The 17,428-nt window shown below is 47.9% G+C and overlaps 1 protein-coding gene across 1 annotated transcript; it reads right to left on the reverse strand.

Moving 5' to 3' along the window:
- Positions 1-8,941: 8,941 nt before the first annotated feature.
- rergla (RERG/RAS-like a) lies at positions 8,942-15,809 on the reverse strand. Its single transcript, XM_023817781.2, has 5 exons — positions 15,325-15,809; positions 15,171-15,227; positions 11,108-11,181; positions 10,539-10,687; positions 8,942-9,842 (listed from the first exon to the last, which is right to left on the reverse strand). The coding sequence occupies exons 1-5, from the start codon at positions 15,374-15,376 to the stop codon at positions 9,560-9,562; spliced, it is 615 nt and encodes a 204-aa protein (XP_023673549.1). The 5' UTR covers positions 15,377-15,809; the 3' UTR covers positions 8,942-9,559.
- Between the last annotated feature and the right edge of the window lie 1,619 nt (positions 15,810-17,428).

Raw genomic sequence — 17,428 nt, forward strand, 5'->3', positions numbered from 1 at the left:
ACCCCTGGTTTCTGGACAAAATAGTACATCTTATATTATTCAATCATGCAACAATATTTTTCAATCCTTAAATTTCGCAATGCAGCAAAACAACATCAATCTGTTCTGACCTCCAGTTCATGAGCACAGTAAGCTCTCCCGAAGAAGGGCTGAAACTCATGTCATCGTCTTCATTTCCATCCAGAATGAGAGCTCTCAGAAAGCTCTTTTCGAGATCGATTTGGGAGGATTTAAGCAGGTGTCAGTGAGAGTGAGGCGGCCAAGTCACCACTGCCAGGAATCTCACTTCACACTCAGAAGCAAGAGTGCTAATGAGCTATTTTGAATTGTTACTTTGAATCTATTCAAACTGTTACTTTGAATTGGATTTAGTGATTCTCTATTGACTTATTGGCATTATTTTTGTTTGGGGAAGGATGTAAACTATTCCCCTTTTATGTTTTGCTTTTTCATGGTTGGATTTTCCATCAGCAATACAAATGTGCTAAACAGTGCTTGGGAACAGGCTATTTTTGGTATGATTGCAGAGTAGGAGAACATCATCTCAGATGCACAAGTTACAAGCCATGGAAATGGGCTACTCATGTTTGTAAGGAAATTGACCTGAATCTCCTCAGTGACCCTCTAGCTGCCAAGGAACTGAATAACATAAACAAAAGACCTCAGAAGTTACCACTTCATGCGGTTCGCTAAGTTCAGCGTGTGATTTAATGAGTAATCGAAACATCCTGAGAAAGAGTACTAGAGTATTTCAAGGCAATATATTAGCACCAAAAGCTGTAAATACCAGAAGTAATTCATAAACTCTAAGTCATTCAGACGATATCTGCCAAACTTCCCTCTCACCGTTAAGCTGACAGCAAACCATAGTTCCCTGATATTTTTGAGCTGATTTGAAGCATTTGATCTTATTTTTAAAGCGAGCTGTTTATGATTAAATGCCAGACGGGAGACTGTTAGGTAGGTTGCCGGGAACATTTATTTAAAGCGCTTATGTAACTGCTCTTTATGTAACTAAACTAAGAATCTGAAAAGGAAAATTATTCATGTAAAAATATCCATCTTAAAGGAGCCAGTTTCTGATTCGTGTGAGTAAAATTAATCATAGTCTGTTTTCTTTGTATTATCAGCTTTTTAACGGTAGCACGGAGTTTATAACTTTTCGTTTAGTGACAGCTGCAGGTCGTGACATTAGCATGACATTGTTTTTAGCTATAGAACGTGCATCTCGTAGACCTAAGGAAAACAACATAGGCCTCATTTGCCTCGTTAATTCAGTGCCTTTAATCTAGCTCCGTCGCTCCGAGGGCTTTTCCCGCATCTCCCAGCTCCTCCTGGCCTTCCTCTGAACCCCAGCCATGGCTGAGTTAAGCACTGGGTGCTCGACGAGTCCACCAGAACCAGCAGCCCTCCCGTAAATGAGCAGGCTGCGGGGCTTGTCCCATTACAGCAAACAGAGGATAAAAAGGTATTAAAAGTCCAATAACTTATAACCAACAGACCAGATGACAGGGAACAAGAAATCACAACAAAGCGCTTTACACAGTTGCATTTAGCATGAGTTTTAAAAAAAGGCAAGCCAACAAATTATGGGCACCACCCCTTGAATACTAACACACAATCAAGCAATAAATATGATGCTGCTGGTTGATATGCACTATCAATACTCAGGTATTAGTGAGCCCCATTTGCATGGAAGTTTAGATCAAGTCCATTCAGATGCGGGTTAAGCTGACAGCAGCCAGCCTCACTGCAGTAACTGCATGTCCTCTGCGACAGCGGCCAGCCTCACTGCAGTAACTGCATGTCCTCTGCACACCTCTGCTGCTGCTCTGTGCTCCAGTGCCTTGTGCTTAGTGCTGGAAAATATCAGGACTTCGCAGTTGTCTGCTGGTGGAATCTAAGACTTTTAACATGAGAAATAGCTTCTTACTTTCCTACCATGACTGATCATTATGTCTAACATTCTAAAGTAATTAAGATGAAATATATCCACCTGATGTCATGACTCAGACTCAGAAATCAGGTTCAAAATGTTTATTTGCTTGCATAACATTTGATCTGTGACAAATCATCTCACCCCAGGCTGCCCATCTGAAAGCCAGGTCTTCTGCCCCCTGTCCAACCCCGAGACCAACAGCTCCAACACTGCTGGAAATAGGGAGCCGGGGGACTTGGGTGCTGACTGGATAAATGGTCAGGATGAGGTGAAGGAAGGCTGAGTCATCTGCAGAGGACTGGAGAACCTGAAGCAGGAACCTAAAGAGGTAAATGGGCAAGAACACAAAACCCAAGACAAAACCCCACAGAGACAAGATGCCAGCAGCATAGCACAGTAGCTGTAGAATGATGGCAACTGGGACAATGTAGCCCCAACACAGAAACCAGCCACCAGAAACCCAAGGAAAAATGCCATTCAAGGACCATGAACCCCAAGCTACCCCAGCCAACCAAGCCATACCTGCTAGCTGCTGACAGGCACAGAGGCAAACTTACAGCCAAGCCCCAAACAACCAAACCTCAGCTCCACAGCTCCAAGAGCAATGCTGAAGCACCCTAATCGAACCCAACCCAGAGCAGGTTCATTCTCCTGTTTAATTAATCAGAGGCAGGTGTGACACAGTATGTATCCAACATATATCTTCCAACTACTCACCTGGACATAGGCATGGGTGAGGAAAAGGGTCACCTGACGCCCTGTCCCACGTAAGAAAGGGCACAAAGCAGAGGCACAACCTGGATGGGATGCCAGTCCATCACAGGACACATACATTCAAACCCAATTTAGACACACCAGTCAGCCTAACTACAGGAAACCCACACAACACAGACAGAACATCCCAGTACACACAGAATGGAGGCGGGATTCGAACCCTCAACCCTGGATGTATGAAACAAAAAAGAAATATTATTATTATTGCTGTTATGAGTATGTGATGTAACTATATATGAAACATTGCTGAGATTCTTACAGAAACCATGCTTCTGCATAACTAAAAATCAGCAATAAAAACAGTTACATAAATTGTCATTTGGTGCTTTTCAATAAACTGATGCCATACAGCCTCATAGGGGGATACTGCGAGGTGCCACCAGGTCAGCAATGCAACCCACTCATTTTGGCATGAAAATCTGTGGGCTGTTTTATCAGCTGGGAGAGGAAAGGAATTCCAGAACGTTCCTGAAAGTAGATCCTGCTTTCCACTTCAGTGCCGGCACGAAAGCCGGAATCAGGGAGAGCAATCATAATTTAGCACTAACTGACAATTCTTCATTCTTTTTATCAGCACCTGGGTTGCATTACCTTTGCCCTTTTGCGAAAATGTTCACAGGAATCTGGGAGAAGCCGTCTTGGTGAAGTTGCATGGGCGGAGTGCAAAGGAGGGGAAATTTTTGCAGGAATAGTGTAAGCCTGAGTACAATAACACTGTGCTGGTATGGGGATGTGCAGATTCACTGTGTGTGCTACACTGTCAGCTTATTTCCATTTTGTCAAAATTGCTGGACCTCCTTTGGCAAATCGCAATACATTCCCCACATTCTCCAACTGTGCTTTTTTCATACAGCTCCTTATGAGATCCTAAAGTAAACATCAAATGCAAACATCACTCCTTATCTCAGAAAAATACCTGTGTGAATGGCAGGATGGTATGCTGCATGGCCTGACACCGATCGGAACCACTCTTCATCACAGATATCATCATCATCATCATCATCATCATCATCTTAGCACCGGTACCTTATTTTATTTTTGGGAGGCACACAAGGTGAGATGGGCATGGCTGGTGCCAGCTGTTTCAAATGGGAGACGGAATCAGAGATGAAGGCAACCCAAAAAGAAATTATAATAAGCCCAAAAGGGGAAAACGCAACAACGGAAAGATTTTTCAGTTAAGCCCATAAATGGAAAAAAAAAGTGTTGCAGAGTTATGGGTAAGATTCTCATATCCAGTAAGCAGGTTAGAAACAGGCAAACATTAAAGTTATTTAGTGGCTGATTTCCTGTCTGTATAGGTCTAATTACTGCTTTAATCCACTAATCATTGTAGTTGCCGACCTAAGATAAATTTCCCTCTTCTTTGAAATGTCAGCAGAAAGACGACGACTCACACATTTTCTGCACGTCCATGACTGAATTTACGCCATAGCACATATGTCTGGAAGTCCCATTTCACACTATTTACTCGGGTGATCTTTTAACCTGCAACGGCAATTTGATTTTTACGATAAGGGGATTTGTTTTGTGCTTTGAACACTGAAACCAAGAAATGAAACGTCAGACTTACTTTGTGGCCATCTGGCAATTAATCACGCAACTCAAACAACCTTAGCATGCAGCTTCCTGCACTTTGGTGACGATGAAAGATTAAAGTCAAAATAGTCATTGACTCAAACACACCACAATGTATTTTTTCTTTTCTTTTTTTTTCCTGATACACACCCACCTGCTAATATCATACAGAATCGGAGCCTCTTGCAGTAATGATATCGGATGCATGTCTAGAGGTTAATGTTTTCCATATCCTGTTCATTACTTCCTCCGCATTTGTTCATGTTTATTCATCTGCTGTCCGGTGTGTGGAGCCACCTCGAAGATCCATTATCCGGGATGCCAGCCTTCAGCATCTGCGAGAGCAACATGGAAAAATGGGGCAGCTGGAATGGGATCGGTTCGCCGTATCTGTTTCCCGTTAATGCATCCGCCAGGCAGCCAAAAGCAAAGCAGGAGGGGGTCGATCTCCTGTGAGCTTTGCATGGCCCCAGAGATTAATGGTGATGGCTGGGGAAAGAGGCCCCCTCCCTGTAATCATGCCCACATGCCCCATGCCCAACCGCCGCTTCAAATAGATCCGGGGTCCGACCAAACCCCACCATCCGTGACCCTGAGATGCGGGCATATTACTCTTCTGCCACCAGATTGTCAACTCAGACGACTGCGTGTGTATTTACTGGGGTTTGCTTATGACATCACTACAGCCGACGTTCAGGTTTTTCCGTACATTGAAAACTTTTCATCTTATGCAAATCTTTTTTTTTTCCTCTCAATGTAAATTCACAATACGTACCCTAGTAAACCAGGTCCTCTGGAAGTTACCTGGAAATCACGTAGGAGTGAATATGATATTGGGGGCAATTAAATAATTTACATACAAAGGTCTGTTTACTGGAGGAGATGAAAACTGGGGGGTACAATCACCCCCCTCAACAGCTTCTACACCCTCTTTTACATTCCACTGTAGCTAGTCAACATTGCTCTGTTTTCTTGTCCTACCTTTACTGTATAAAAAATGCAACCTTGTTACTTTGCTGAAAAAATGCAGCTTGACCAGCTTAATCTGCAGTTACAGTTTAAGGTATGTTTTTTTCATATGATGGTTATGCTGGTCATACCAGCTTATGATGGTCATTCTAGCTGGTTTGACTGGTCGTGCCAGCATGTCTAGCTTAATGGGGTGGCCGCACCTACACAGCTAAACCATCGAAGAGTAGCAAGAGCTGGGATATGACCAAATAAAACCATCTTAGACCAGCTGTAACCTGCTACCAGCACAAGCTGGTATTTAGCTGGGCCTTTCAGCAGTGTTTGTGTGTATTTGTGTATTTTACATAAAAATACATTAACAGCAACATGCACAACTATCAGAAGTCACTGAGAATTAATATTGTGTCATTTTCTTTGGTAATTCATGTTGGTTGCAGTAACTGATTGCACATGTTTACAGATCTGTATTAATTCCTTCAGGAAGTTGGTCATTAATTCGAATGATGTAATTGTGAGGATGGGAACAAGGGCTCCTCTCCCTCTGAGGAGGGAGAGTCAGAAGACCCTGATTATTCATATTAATTTGTTCCACCTGTCCTTCATTGTAGGGTTGGTGTATTGTGCTGCTGTTTTGTTTCTCTAGGAGCCCCAGACCTGAGCATTGTGGTCTTGGAACATTATCCTATTTAGGGAACATCTTCATTGTTCTGTTCCTTCCATACTCCTGTCCACCCCTTAAAAGATTCCAAACAAGACAGTGGTCTGCTTTGAACTCCCTGAGTCACATGGTTCTATAGAAAAACACAGTATACAATGCAGAAAAGTGGTAAATATGTCTGTACACACGTTAAAGTCTTAAAGTAATGCATGGATGATGATGATGATGCCATTTTTAGTGCTCACTGATGACTAATGATACTTGCATCTGGGTACTTCCACATCCTTGATTAGAATTGCAATTAAATTATCTATTTACAGTTAAGAATCTAATTCTCATTAGCGCTCTTCTAGGTTACAAAAATGAGAGGCTTTTCTGAAGCAGAAGGATTTTGTACATGGACCGCACGCAGTGATTTGCAGTAACATTGCTAGATAGCTGTATCTGTGTACTGGTGATAGATCGGAGAATGTATCAAGTTCAAAATAATGGTTTGAATGTATTGTAGTACCTAGAGTAATTCAGTTTAAGTACTTTAGGCAGCCTTCAAGTAAGAGGCATACATCCTTAGCAACGACGGCAACTGTTTGCATGCACAAAAGGCATCACAAGTAAAGTGTTACCTTTCTGTCTCTGGCCACAGGCCAATTAGCTGAACATGCTGGAATGCATTAATCAGGGTGTATTACTGCAGAGAAAACTTCAGGTGCGGAAACTTTGAAATGGTAGCCACCAGGTTGCAGTAACATGTCATGAAGTGCTGTGACTTCCTGTTGCTAACCACACACCCTACTTTTCTTTGTAATTAATGTTAAATGCTGAATTCAAGGGTGCAAACTCTAGCCTTTGAACATGCAAGCTTTAAATTACATGTTCACTTTATGGATATGGATACCGTGTTTTACATTTAATGAAATTCATTCTCCACACTGATTACTGTACTCATCATGCCACAATTAATTTATCAGTAGCATTATATCTAATTAATTGAAATATATCAAAAGACACAATGGCCTGCAGAGCATCACATTCTGCCATCATTCCTTGATTGTAGATTTCCTGTTAGAGTCCTAAGATTTGATTTAGGTGAACTGCTGTCTTTAAACTGCCCACATTGTGTGCTCCATCCAGCGTGGTTATGCGGTTTGGTAGGATCTATTGTGCCAAAGGTTAACATGGGATATAAAAACAGCCTTACAAATGCATCTGAAACAGAGAGGATCCATGTCGAAAACAGACTCAAAGGCGTGAAGAAAAATAGTCATTTTGATGTTGATGTGGTCCTCTTTGATTTGATGGATCTCTGTGATAGGTCACCTGAAACATGACAATGGCAAAACTGCAACTGGTGGGAAATGTGGGCCATTCAGAGCAGATGCATGCTCTTAACAAGAAATGGTCGCTTACTGTACGTCATGCTGCCCACCTCCTGCCACAGTGACGGGCCTTGTGGTTTCCTGGGAGCTGCCCGGGGGCCGGGGGCCGGGGGCTGGGGGCCGTCTGCGTTTGGATTTTGCGATTTGCGTTTTGTTTGCGTTTCGTGGGCCGCGCTCAAAAGGAGCTTCTTGGTGGCTGTTTCTCACCAGAAGATCGACATGAATAGAGGCCCGCAAACGGTACTCTTGAGGGAACCCTGCGTCGAGATTTACAGCATCGGTATTTCCGTAGCACAGGGCAACACGCTAGTGACCTGGTAACCACAATGGCACAGAGCCAGCGGGAGTCGTTATGGGGCTTAAATTTTATGTGTAGAGACACCACACCATCACATCTCTGTCTCCATACATCAGTTTAACAATGCAGAATTAAAAGTGTTTTGATTATTATTAGTGTATTGTGCAGTATTTTATATTTAAACAACTTTGTTCCAAGAAAAGCTATTGCTATGTATTTTGCTTTTTATGATGAAATTTCATTTATGCTCAACTGCAGTATGAAAGAGGTTATGTGGACTCCCCAGGCACAACACAGAGTCATCAAGAAATAAGAACCAAACTTTAAAGAGTCCCACTATGAATTAGTTGTTTCTGTCTGCCTATTTAAAATGAGTCAATAGTAAGGACGTCATTTCGACTGTAAACCTGTTGGTATGTTTACAGTAGTGATCTCCATGGTGCCCTTATCTCCAGCCCAGGTCAATGTCTTATCCTGTAGGCCATCTTTCATGCCTTATTGCCACCCATAGATGTGGAATGCCCATCCAGCAGCCCTCCAAGTCAGACATCACCAGCAAGGCCCTGAAGGGCTTCAAACCCAGAGCGTGTCTATCGATGGCACTTACTTCCCCCAGGAAGTAAAGAACTTGCTTCATTGTGGTTGTCAGCCTGCGCAGGTGCTGCTTCCTCTGTTGGAGAAGGTCTGTTCCAGTCAACAAGACTCACCTTTACAATGACTGCATTTCATCTTGGACCTGCCCCATCGGGAGTTAGTTCAACATTCAGAATGTGTTCTGCAAAAGCACAAGGTTAAGTGGGATTGCATTGACACGCACATGCACGCACGTAGTCCTGGCCACTCCATACACACACGGCAACCCTGCGTGATACTTAAACAGATATTTTGACTGAGATCAGTCTTCAATTTCCTCAATTTGTCCCTAAAATGTTGAACCATCTAAAATATTCACATAGTTTTATAAGACACAGCAGCTTGTCTAGTTGTTGACTCTGTTGTTGTTCACAAGTACACCCTGCTACACCCCACTGAGCAGTCAGATCCAGCTCCTCTGGATTAACAGGAACGGTACTCAGAGATATACTCCAGCATCATCTGTCAAAGATATGTAAATATACTGTAAAACAGGGTTTCCCAATCCGGTCCTCAGGGATTCATAGTCGGACCACATTTTTGCTCCCTCCGAGCTCCCTGCCAGACAGTCCACATTTTTATGGGTCTGATGCTTAGCTTCATTCTGGATGACTGATGATTATTCCACTGTGACGCAGATACTGACACATAAACCTCATCACTAGTCACACAGTTAAGCAATGTCAGATATTAAAAATCATGAGGAAAATGAGTTTTCAAGCATTTATGGAAACTTTATTTACAAAAGGAGTATTTCTCAGAAATTCATATTTTCATTGTTTTGCTTTTATGTATAGTGAACAATACATATTTTGAGAATACAGATGGCAATATGATCAAATGAACAGTTGATCTCAGATAAGAAGACGAATTGTTCCAAACTACAGATGAGTTACACTCTGACACTCATCCACTCCAAACCAGTACAGCATAATATCAGGAAACCAGTTAAACCACAAATTTTTTTTTTACAAGAACCGTTCCATCCTTACTCTAACTTGCATTCATCTTAAAGAATCTTTAGCAACAAGCAGTATAATGATTAAGGAACTACATTTATGTATAAATTGGGAAAGGTTACATGTCAGAGTAAAGAAAATAAATACTGTAATACTGTTTATATTTACTATTGTAAATGTTTTGTATAGCACTTTAACAAATGTTACTTTCGATACCTTACATAATGTACATATTACAGCTACAGTATGATTGTTTGAAGGATAATGATTCACAAGACAAAATTTGCTCCAAAAACAATGAAGAAATAATGTAGCTGCAGTCATGATCACATGGCTCTTGTGCGTCTGTCACTAAGCATCACATCAAACCTCCTACACCGACTTCCGCCGCTTCCCAAAGACGTTGTTGATCAGCTTAGCCATGGACTTGGAGCCACTGGGCCGACGGCGATCCTTGGTCTTGCCGCTAAGGCTGATGTTGCGCACCATCTTGGAGAACATCAGCGCTACCTCCTGGTAGTGCTCTGCAGCAGAGAGCTCGTAGAAGTGGCATCTGGCCTCAGCTGCCAGCCGCTGGCCCTCCTCGCGGTCCACCTCCCTCATGTGGCACAGATCCTGCTTGTTGCCCACCAGAAACACCACGGAGTCTCCGTCCCTATGGGAGAGCCGGGAATGGATCTCAGCGTGTACCGCATGTGATCCGCTGCTGCAATTTACTCAAAGCTCCACAAAACTATCATACTTTAGTGATGAAAATTGTGGAAACACTTTCAATTTTTGGAAATTGCAGAACTTTATCCAACTGTTGCTCCAGTTACTTCTTTAACCATCCAATGTATGATATTTATAACATTCTTTGATTGTTTATAAACATTACCGCCAACATTCACGTAGTAATTTTTAAAGTGTAATGCCAAAAATGCTAGCTGTTTCCACAATTTTGGCCACTAGTGTATATTTGATCAACACCAGCTGAAAGGGTCTGAAAATGTACTCTGAACATTGTGGAGGACTACAACATAAATACAGGTGTTACTGCGTGTTCTTGAAACAATTATCACTAAACACCAGGCTAAGCTGTCAGTACTAATTGTTGTCAGGACTCCTTATCAAAAGTCTTGATAAATTCATACAAGCTATTGCTCAACAGACTGAAAAGTAGCAGAATTGCACAGCTGCCACTCAAACCACAGTCACTGGCTATTATCCTGTTAATGGAAGCAAGCAAGAATCTAATCTGTTTTGCAGGAGCCTCCTACATGCCCACAGTGATTCATCTCTGTCACAGGAAAGGCAGAGAATTGTGGTCCATTTCCACCGCTGCCCTCTGTAGCCAGAGACGGGTCTGTACCTCTTGGCCACCCCGAGATGCTGCTCCCGGATGAGATGGAGGACGGCCTTCGCTGCGAGGAACGACGATTTGTCGCTGATGTCATAGACCACCACAAAGCCGTCGGCCCAGTGCATCTGCTCGTTCACGTTAGATTTTCCTTCACAAGCCTGGGCACGCATTAAAGAGCGGTCACTTCGCCCTGATACAGGCATCCCACATTGTCGATAAGCGCGTAACATTGTTACAGCATTTCAGTAGCGTTACTGTGGCAGCCGGTCACTAGTTCAGTATATTCTCTGAGTGAGACGTTAGTTTTAAATGCACACTTAAACATAAAAGGGAGTTACCCTAGAAAATTTTGAATATTTTTCAGTAAGATTTAGATACATTTTCATAAGATAAATGTGAGACATATTGAGGAAACACGGGCATATATGTATGTAAAAAATATGCTCTCTCCAAGTTAATTTGACTGACAACAAAACAAGTGAATGAGATAAACCAGTACTGTCTGGCACTGCCATCCCATAATCATCACCATCATCATCATCATCATCATCATCATTTCACGTTTTCACTCCACGTACCTGAGAACATGGATCATACAGTTCAAGATTCAGCTGCCGTCCATCAATTGACAAGCGCTTCCTATATATGCACTCTGGGAAGCAAACAAATAATTACACTGAAGCAAAATCAATTCAGGGACCTATAAACCTCATCCATCCATTTGTCTGTGGAACGGAATATTACAATCCCATTTCAATAGCCTTTTTACAGGGGGATTTACAGGGAAAAAAACAGCTGAAAAATTAAACTGTTAAGAGGTAATATACAACTTTAGCAATTAGGACTTTAGAAAAAGCAGAACAACTCCGTTATTTACAATCAGAGGTTGTCATATTTAAAACACACCAAAATATGAATTACCGGAAGCACACAGTGTTATGTCCGGTAAGCGAGCTGGCGATGAAGCAGGAGATTGGAGCCGTAGATACGGACAAACGGGTTTATTCCACACAAGGCAGGAAGGACAATCAGGGCAGAATACCACACGGAACAATACATCAATGACAGATCTGGGGAAGACTGACTCAGACACGGACTAAATACTAAAGACAAGCCGAGACAACAAGGAACAGCTGGGCACGATCGGGAAAGCACACGTGGATAATGAGGGGCGTGGCACACATCGGGATCGAACGGAGCGGATCGTGACAGAACCCCCCCCCAAAGGCGCGCACACCGGGCGCGCCTGGGAGGAGGCGACGGACGAGACCGGGGAACAGGACCTGGAAGACAAAAGCAGAACGTCAACGAGACACCGGAAACAGGACAGAGACACAGAACAGGAACAAGGACCAGAAAAACGACAAAACCTGACAGAGGACAGGGAACGCGGACAGGCAGACAAAGAAAGGAGACAAAGAGGGGACAGAAAATGGAGGAACAAAAGGGCCGGGAGTGAACACGGGAGGCACAGAGGGACGAGCAGCAAAACCCGGAGTGACAAAGGGACCAGAAGGGAACGGAGGAGACACAGAGGGACGAGGAGCAAAAACAGACGGGACGGAGGGAAAGGGAGGAGGAGCCAGGGGAGCCCGAAGGAACCCAGGCGGGCGACGGGCAGCGGCCGGAGGGGCCACAGGCGAGAGGGAGAAGGGAACCGAAGGGGACCACCCAGGGGCCAAGGGAACGGGACGAGGGAGTGACGGAGGGGACACGGAGGGAGCAGGAGGGAACACCGGTGCAGGCAGGCAGGAGGGGGAAGCCGCGGCAGGCGGAGGCGCAGCCGGAGCCGGCGAAGGCGCCGTCCGACGCCCAGCCGGAGCAGGGGGGCCCGGAGGCGACTGACAAGGAGCCGGAGGCGGGACCGAGAACCGGCACCGAGGACCCAGGGGGGGACCCGGCGGCGACCGCCGACCCCGAGCCGGAGGACCCGTAGGCAGCCACCGCGCCACCGCCAGGGGCCGAACGGGCGAGCCAGGGGGCAGGGCGGGCGGGACCCGGGCCCGACGCCTGTGTCCCCGTCCCTTGCGGGACACCGAAAGGCGGGGTCCAGGGGGCTGTTGACCTCGCCGGGGCAAGGGCGAGGGAGTCATGAGGGAGGTCAGTCCTGGGCGGACAAGAGTCAAGGCCTCCACAGGCGGGGCAGCCAGAGCCGCGGGCGAGGCCGCCCGAGCCGCGGCCGCAGGCGGGGCAGCCGGCCGAGCGGCGGCCTCAGGCGGGGCCGCGGGCCGAGCGGCGGCCTCAGGCGGGGCCGCGGGCCGAGCGGCGGCCTCAGGCGGGGCCGCGGGCCGAGCGGCGGCCTCAGGCGGGGCCGCGGGCGTGGCCGGCTGGACAGGCGAGCAGGGCTGGGCCGGCTGGACAGGCGAGCAGGGCTGGGCCGGCTGGACAGGCGAGCAGGGCTGGCCGGACAGGACAGGCGAGACGGGCAGGACCGGCGAGCAGGGCTGGCCGGACAGGACAGGCGAGACGGGCAGGACCGGCGAGCAGGGCTGGCCGGACAGGACAGGCGAGACGGGCAGGACCGGCGAGCAGGGCTGGCCGGACAGGACAGGCGAGACGGGCCGAACCGGCGAGCAGGGCTGGCCGGACAGGACAGGCGAGACGGGCAGGACCGGCGAGCAGGGCTGGCCGGACAGGACAGGCGAGACGGGCAGGACCGGCGAGCAGGGCTGGCCGGACAGGACAGGCGAGACGGGCAGGACCGGCGAGCAGGGCTGGCCGGACAGGACAGGCGAGACGGGCAGGACAAGAGCCGGCCGGACAGGCGAGACGGGCAGGTCAGGAGCCGGCCGGACAGGCGAGACGGGCAGGTCAGGAGCCGGCCGGACAGGCGAGACGGGCAGGTCAGGAGCCGGCCGGACAGGCGAGACGGGCAGGTCAGGAGCCGGCCGGACAGGCGAGACGGGCAGGTCAGGAGCCGGCAGGACAGGCGAGACGGGCAGGTCAGGAGCCGGCAGGACAGGCGAGACGGGCAGGTCAGGAGCCGGCAGGACAGGCGCCGCCATCACGTGGCCAGCAGGGAGCGCCGTCGCGGGCACCTCCATCGTGCGGCCAGCAGGGGGCGCCGTCCTCACGCGGCCAGCAGGGGGCGCCGCCATCACGCGGCCAGCAGGGGGCGCCGCCATCACGCGGCCAGCAGGGGGCATTGCCCTAGGCAGAGCAGGCAGGACCGGCGGGTCAGGCAGGACCGGCAGGACAGGCGGGTCAGGCCGTGCTGCTGGCTTCGCAGCGGCGGCATCAGCAGCAGGCGGTGCCGCGAGCAGACCGGCGGCGGCAGCAGGCAGCGCAGCCGTGGGCAGATCGGCGGCGGCAGCAGGCAGCGCAGCCGCGGGCGGATCGGCGGCAGCTGCAGCAGGCAGCGCAGCCGCGGGCGGATCGGCGGCAGCAGCAGGCGGTGCCGCGGGCAGAACGGCGGCAGCAGCAGCAGGCGGTGCCGCGGGCAGAGCGGCGACGGCAGCAGCAGCTACAGCAGGCGCGGGCAGGTGCGGAGCAGGCAGGTCCGGAATAGGCGCCAGGATTGGCGCTGGGCGTGCAGGCGCTGCCCCTTTAAGGGCCTTGGGGATCCGGGGAATAGAGTCCCTGACGGCCCTGGCCCCTTTAAGGGCTAGCCGTGTGCCCTGGAAGGGGAAAGTCGCCTGCGATGGCCGGATAGCAGCAGCGAGACAGGCATCAAGCTGCTGCGGTGCCGCGGGCAGAGAGGCGGCAGCTGCAGCAGGCAGCGCAGCCGCGGGCAGTGTGGCGTCAGCAGCCGTTGTTGCTGCAGGCGGTGCAGCGGCGATGTCATCCCCGGCAGGGAGTAAGGAGCAGGCCCCCAAGAACAGCGTCGGGGCGGCTGCTTCCCCTTTCCCCTTCCGCTTCTTCTTCTTCTTGCGGCTGGGGCATGACGATTGCGGCGGGGTTGCCTCGGAGAGGGCGAGCGGCTGAAGCCGCTTCTCCGTAACCCTGTCAAAGAGCTGTCGGAGGTTCTCGCGAACCTCCGCCATGACAGGCGCTGCCGTGAGCGGGGTTACCTCCTGGAGGAGGGTCCCGCTTTTACTGGCCAAGTCCAACAATCCGGTGTCCTCCCGGACCTCCGGTTGGTGAAGCCAGTACAACACCTCGCGAAGCAGATCGATGCGCTGGTCATCGACCTGCGGAGGTGCGTTGGGGAGATCTGTCATTCTGTTATGTCCGGTAAGCGAGCTGGCGATGAAGCAGGAGATTGGAGCCGTAGATACGGACAAACGGGTTTATTCCACACAAGGCAGGAAGGACAATCAGGGCAGAATACCACACGGAACAATACATCAATGACAGATCTGGGGAAGACTGACTCAGACACGGACTAAATACTAAAGACAAGCCGAGACAACAAGGAACAGCTGGGCACGATCGGGAAAGCACACGTGGATAATGAGGGGCGTGGCACACATCGGGATCGAACGGAGCGGATCGTGACACACAGCTCCGAAAATCGATACAATTTTGTTTTGCACAATCAATATTATCCCATTGATAAAGTACTATTACAAAGCTGCATATCCTGGAGACATTTTGAAATTTTGGATTTGTTTTAAAATATATATTTTCCGACAAAATGCTTACCCGACCTGCAAAATTAGTCTGTTTTCATAGTTAGAGACATTTCAAGATCAACTTTACCTGTTGATGATGCATATTCGCCAATAAAGCGCTTCGTAAGAAATCGCACGATGAGCGCTGCAACGAGAATGGATAAATTGCATGTAGTTAATGAATTATCAGCTGTCATACTGTTATTTATAAACAATGTTTTTTAGACTATTCCAATAAATACCAGATTTCCCGACCCTTTCGCTTCCCAGGACCGCCAGTTTAACGTCATTCATCGTGCGCTTCTCTTTTGCCAAAGCTTCGCGTAACAGGTTGCGTGAAGAGTAATTCCCTCCTTTCTTCAGTTACCACAACATTAAAGCCTCTTTAGTGATCGTACCCCTTGAGATGTTTACTGGAGCATCCCCGTCTCCGTGCACCCAGTGCCGTAGCCCGGCTCCCCACTACGCAATCTGCGCACGGGGGCCGCGTAAGAGCATCAGGCTTGATGCCGTCACTGTGACGACGGAGTCGTGGCCGTGGATACCGTGCCCGCGACTGCTGATCGGCGATATGAAAGTTTTCTGTTTACGTGGCTATTTCAAGAAAGCCTCTTAAAACCGCATTACACCGTGCCCTTGCGTAGGGTGTTTCCCTTCTCATTACTACTTCTTGATCACAGGATAGTGCCTTTCTAATAATAGCAGCTACTCAAGCAGACCATGTGTTTGCACTGACTGAATGCCCTGTAATTACAGTACAGTACACCTTCACCAGCACCACCAGTGTTTTAAAAGACTGGTTTTTAGCTGTAGAGACATAAATGATGCTCAGTAACAGAAATCGTGTTACACTCGACTTCATTTGAGACCATAACTCCATTGTTTCATTCTTCCAAAAGTGAAAAACTAACATTGTTGACAAACCACAGTAAAATGTGTCCTGTCCATTTAACCCATACATGACATAACAGTGGACAGCTACTATTTAGCACGCAGGGAGCAGTGCTTGGGGGTGGTTCTTTGTAGGGCAGTGATTTTAACCAGCAAGCTTTCAACCACAAACGCACTTCTTTAACCATTAGGTCACTTGCAAATTGCTCTTTTTAAAGCACGCTGCCAATGAATGACGATATAGGTCCAACAGAAAAACTCACGATGTGTCAGTATTGCAAATTCATTCCTTAGTCAATGCACTGAGAATACTGGGTTACCTTGGGAGGTACACAGTCAGATCAGCACAACCTGATTGTGTCATTGGTTGAAATCCAATGGTGCAGCTCCTGCTCTGCTACCAGTAGGTGGCACTTTGGTTAAAGATGCATGCAAAGGTTACTGAACCCCACTCACTCAAAAACCTGAAATGATTGAAAAAAATGTGTTGTTTTTTTTTTTTTTAAATAAAAAATGTAACAAAACAGTGTGTTTAATTACCAACAAACCATCATCCCCAAAAGAATTTACTAGTTACATTATTAAGATTGGCATCCTGTCCAGCAGCACTGTGCAGAGACTTTTTGAGGGACAGGTGCTTCAAGGTTAAAAAGGGGCTACTCGCATTAAATAGTTTTGGCAACACGGGCAGGTGCTCAGGGCCCCCAGCCACCCCCTCTGCACATGCCTGCTGCCCACAGTTTACCCCCACCGTGTTCTCCGCGCTACCTGGGGTAAGCTCCAGGCCCCCTGCGGCCATAACCCGACTGAGCGGTTACAAGATGGATGGATGATGGATGGATGGATGTAAGGATGGATTATGATCACTGGGGTAGCAGTGTGTCTTCACTCCTCCAGTGCTGAGCATTTTAATATCACGCCTGGCTTTATGTGTGCAGTTTGCATTTTCTCCCATCGTTTACATGGCTCTCCAGTTTCCAAAGAAGTGTCCCTACGAGGACTGATGTCTCTAACCTGCCCTGCGAGAGTGAGAACGGCCCATGTAAAAACTGGCCGTCCATCCCAGCTGCCTTCTGCAGTGTTCACTGAACCTCTGTTGCCTGTATTTAGAGCCAATTGGCAATTGGTGCTAAGAAGCTACATGCTGTGACCCTGGTAATGAAGGCAATTGTTTTTGCATATTGCGCTTATAAAATATTTGCTTCCTCTGGGACATTGAACAGAGCCTTGTGACATGGGGATTTGGATGGTGGAATGAGGGACTTCATTAAAGAGCACCAAAATTAACAGGCTTGGAAAGCAAAACGCCTAAAACTGCCATTTCGCCTCTAAGAGAGTACAAACAGACACAGAAAAACTGGGAGATAAAATGACGACATTTCATTACGCTTCAAGGCCCTCAGTTATCGTTCATGACCACACAATCCCCTGCTACCTGGATAAAACTCTGCTTTA

The sequence above is a fragment of the Paramormyrops kingsleyae genome, chromosome 1, assembly GCF_048594095.1.
Source record: "Paramormyrops kingsleyae isolate MSU_618 chromosome 1, PKINGS_0.4, whole genome shotgun sequence".
Lineage (NCBI taxonomy): Eukaryota > Metazoa > Chordata > Actinopteri > Osteoglossiformes > Mormyridae > Paramormyrops > Paramormyrops kingsleyae.